At 34.1% G+C, this 4,342-nt stretch overlaps 1 protein-coding gene across 1 annotated transcript; it reads right to left on the bottom strand.

Moving 5' to 3' along the window:
* Window positions 1–284: 284 nt before the first annotated feature.
* Window positions 285–3,160, bottom strand: HELRODRAFT_195129 (hypothetical protein; the record flags this gene model as incomplete). Its single annotated transcript, XM_009023978.1, has 3 exons — window positions 285–1,053; window positions 1,400–1,614; window positions 1,852–3,160. The coding sequence occupies 3 exons, from the start codon at window positions 3,158–3,160 to the stop codon at window positions 733–735; spliced, it is 1,845 nt and encodes a 614-aa protein (XP_009022226.1). The 3' UTR covers window positions 285–732.
* Between the last annotated feature and the right edge of the window lie 1,182 nt (window positions 3,161–4,342).

The following is a 4,342-nucleotide window of genomic DNA, read 5'->3' as shown; positions in this document are numbered from 1 at the left end:
TCAATCAATCATTCAATCCGCATGTCAATTAAAAATATATACATATAAAAATTTATGAGTATACAAATATAGACATATTCGCAGATAAGAAAAGTTCTTAATGTTAAAAACGCTTTCATCAATAATAATAATACGAATAATATTAATTATAGAATAATATTAATTGTAGAATAATATTAATTATAGAATAATATTTATTATAGAATAATATTAATTATAAAATAACATTAATTATAGAACAATATTAATTGTAGAACAATATTAATTAAAGAATAATATTAATTATAAAATAACATTAATTATAGAATAATATTAATTATAAAATAATATTAATTATAGAATAATATTAATTACTAATTATTCATAACGTAGAAAAAAACTGGTCCTTGTATGATTAATATTGTAGATATATAATGTTAAAGGCAATATCATGATAATATGATGGATTTAAACATGCTAGCATGTATGTATGTGTCTGTATGTTTGTATGTGTACGTATATATGTGTGTACGTATGTATGTGTATATGTGTGTATGAATGTATGTATGCACGTGAAAGATAACAACAAGAAGACAAATAAATGTTTTATGGACTATTAAAATAAAAAAACAAAGAGGGAAATATATAAATATGTATATATTTAAATGTATAGATTTATAAAAAATATTAACTTTTATATCCACACACACACACACACACACGCACACACACACACACACGCACACAAACAACTCAAACAGACAATTCAACGTTCATATCTAAGTTAAATCTCTGCATCTTAATATTAACAGGCTCTTCCATAATATCATAGAATGGCAGTTTCTGTACACTGATGAACAACGATTCGCCTCCAAGCACATCCCTACCCAGTTTAAAATGGCAGCCATCTTCACTAATCATTCTATTTAGGAGGCTCTCACAAGAGATCACCCAAGAATGTTGAGATTTTTTACTTTTGATGTTAGCTGATTTTGTGTTGTTGCCATCGTTTGGTTGTTGTTGCTGTTGTTTGGTCCTCAAAATCCAATCATCATTCACAAACGCTACTTCATTCTGTCAGATGAAAATTACATTAGTAATTATACCAGCAGTTGTAGTAGATGTAGTTGTAGTAGTAGCAGCAGTAGTAATGGTAGTAGATGAAACTTAAAAATATAAACTTGAATAAAAAGATGTTTTTCTATCTATGAATGCTGTGACAATAAGACAGTGTTAAAACACTTGAAGTAACAACCATAAGCAAGTAAAGAATTTGAATATTTCAGTACAATGACTTAAGAAGCAACAATTCCTACTGCTGCCACTACCACTGTCGCTACTACAGCCACTACCACTGCCGCTACTTACAACAACTGCAACCAACACTACTACAACAACTGCAACTAGCACCACTACAAACCTGTGATAAATATCTTTCGAGGAAAGCCTTGTAAGACAGCTCGTAACTAATACAGCGAGTCAGGTGCCCAACGACGTCTTCCATGTTGTACTTGGGCTGCTGTCTAGTGATGCGCAAGTATTTCTGCAGAGGTCGGACTAACGTAGGAAATATGGCCTGAGCCGCTTCCCTGGCAGACATCGTGGATGTCGTCGTGACTTCCGTCATCTGGCAAACTGAGGTGTGGTTTTTTTTTTGATGATATTTAGAAAAAAATCTTACACGAATTGGTTTTAATTCGTACAAAAATTGATACATTTTTAAGTGATGAAACGTAAATCCCTAGATAGACATTTACTTATTTTGGTGATAATGAACACAAAATTTTACATATAAATTAATTAATTTTCATTACAACAAAAACTGATGAAAGTCAAAAAAAAAAGTGGCAATCATGAAATCCCAAATTGAACCTCTACTATTTCTAATCCTCCTGACATGGGAGAATGCCTCCTCAGCAGCCATCATCAACCTTGACCTCCTCCTCGACACCCTCTTCTCCTGCTCGATTTCCCCATAGTACCTGTCGTTATGTCCAACTCTTCCCCCGGCTACCGATGAAGAAACAACAGAAAAAGTTTTACCACCAGCAGCGCCACCTCCATTATTGTTGTTACCATTGCCCCCCTCACTTTCTCCAGTTGGTGCGCCATCTAGGTTGTACAACTTGAAGGCAGTGGGGGGTCCAGATGACGTGGAATTTTTTTTAATACTGCTGATTTCTAAGTAGGGGTTGTAAGACTGGAAATCTGTATAGTACTTATCGAGGCACCACTGAGCTAGATTCTGAATTCTCATCTTTCCCACTGTGTAAGTCTTTGAGTGGCCATCTGGCGAACGAACTATTTTTACTGCGAATCGACATTGGAGATGATTAATTTCTAGGATGATGACTGACAGATAGTGTACAAAGAGCAATGAATCAATGTGTGATGTTGTAAATGATATGATTCCCAAATAAGTTACATCAGGCTTTTGAAATAATCGAATACCATAAAAGAGCCAGAATGAAAACGTTAGTAGAAACGTTATGAATACTATGAGCGTTCTTCCTGGGTCCAACCTTGGAAAATTAACCCTTGAACGACGAAAAAATAGAGCCCAGGTGGCAATTAATAGAATCAAAAGTTTGAAGCCGATCCCCAGAAAAGCACTTTCGCATTCTGGATCACATAGGTCTATCTCCCAACTAATCATTGGCAACTTTGGAAGCAGTAACATGAGGATAGGTGAGAAAAATGATGATAAACAAAGCAGGACCACAAAACAAATAGTAATAAATGAAATGAACTTGTTGCATATTTTTCGATGTGAAAATGAGTTTTTCTTTTGACTGTTAAATTCGTGATCTTTATTTAAATCATCCATTGAATAGACAAAATCACTAGTGGCCCCTGTAATGACTGTAACATTGTCACACTGATCTTCATAAGCACGTAGAGACCTTCTTTCTGGAATAAACTCAGACATCATCATGCCCCCATGCTTGTTGTGCCGTTTAGATAGCCTCCCCGACGTACTAACAGCTGATCTGTCGTCCCTGTATTCTGGTTGCTCTGATTCAACAGGGTAGCGAAGTAAGGCATCACCTGACACACCTGCTCGACTGTTTCTTGTTCTGTTGTAATACTGTTGAACTCTGTTGCTTGAATTTCTGTGGTGAGAATGGTGCGATGATCTTGATCTGTCACTTCGGGCCGATATGACAGATTCATTTTCCATTGTGAATGTCAGCTGGTTCTTCTTCAAGTTCACTTCTAGTTGAAATTATTTTAAAATAATTTTTCCTTATATCGCACTTTAACTTTATTGTTGCTTGACGGAAAAATCGATTGACGACAATTGCAACCACTAACTTAATATCCTCCACTACAACAAACAGCCAAGGAAATATTTAAAATATTTGTTAAATTAGTATATGGTCACCAATGCATGACAAACATTTTTAACAAAATCGGCAAAATATTTTAAAAAATTTGCAAAATTTTGCCAAATTTACTAATCAGGAACAATTTTTACGAATTTAAAGAAGTTTATTTAACAAAAAATCTCCAAAAACACTGGGACGGACGCCATAGCAAAGAACTCCAACCTCTACAAAGAAACGAAAACAATTTTTAAGCCAAAAATTTTGACATAGAATACAAAGATATAATTTGGATATATATATATATTTATATCCGTGATAAAATACTATTATAAATTGTTCATTTCACGTAATTTCACATGGTTATCTTCTTTGTCAAGGCACACGTGTGGGCCTATGTGTATGCGTCGGTCACATGTGTACGAGTAAAGGTACATATAAAAATATATATTGTAGACTTTAATTTTCGTATTTAGATGTAATTTTTTTCCCCATTCCGTCCGTCATTCCAAATTCCCAAAGAGCGATTTCCTGTTTCCTAAAAGTCCCATTACCGAAAATTAGGTTTTACAATTTTCATGGGAATCCCATGGGAACCATAGGATTCCATGGTCATTTCTAGTTCAAATCTCATTCCGTATCTTACAGTTTGTTTTTTGCATGAACGAATGTCTGAAATCAAAATGTAGTAACAAACATGTAAATAACATATACGTTGTCATACTTCATTGTTTAAATGTCATATAATGGCTCGAGCCTTAAGTACAAGTTCTATAGATCAATTCTTATAATGAATACCCATAGTAATGTAGCACCGGCATATCATTAACAAGTCAAGAACGTCTTGTTTTACAATTGATTCAGATTTAAGGATTATAGAATTAATTATGATTATAAATATCAAGGAACTGTACAAGCGTTTATAATGCAAACACACACGCACACGCACACACACACACACACACATACACATCACACACATCCCACACATACATGCATACATACATACATGCGTGCATGAATACAAGTTTAGCAAT

The sequence above is a fragment of the Helobdella robusta genome, assembly GCF_000326865.2.
Source record: "Helobdella robusta unplaced genomic scaffold HELROscaffold_384, whole genome shotgun sequence".
Lineage (NCBI taxonomy): Eukaryota > Metazoa > Annelida > Clitellata > Rhynchobdellida > Glossiphoniidae > Helobdella > Helobdella robusta.
Note: the sequence above shows the minus strand (reverse complement) of the source record. Positions and strands in the feature narration are given on the sequence as shown.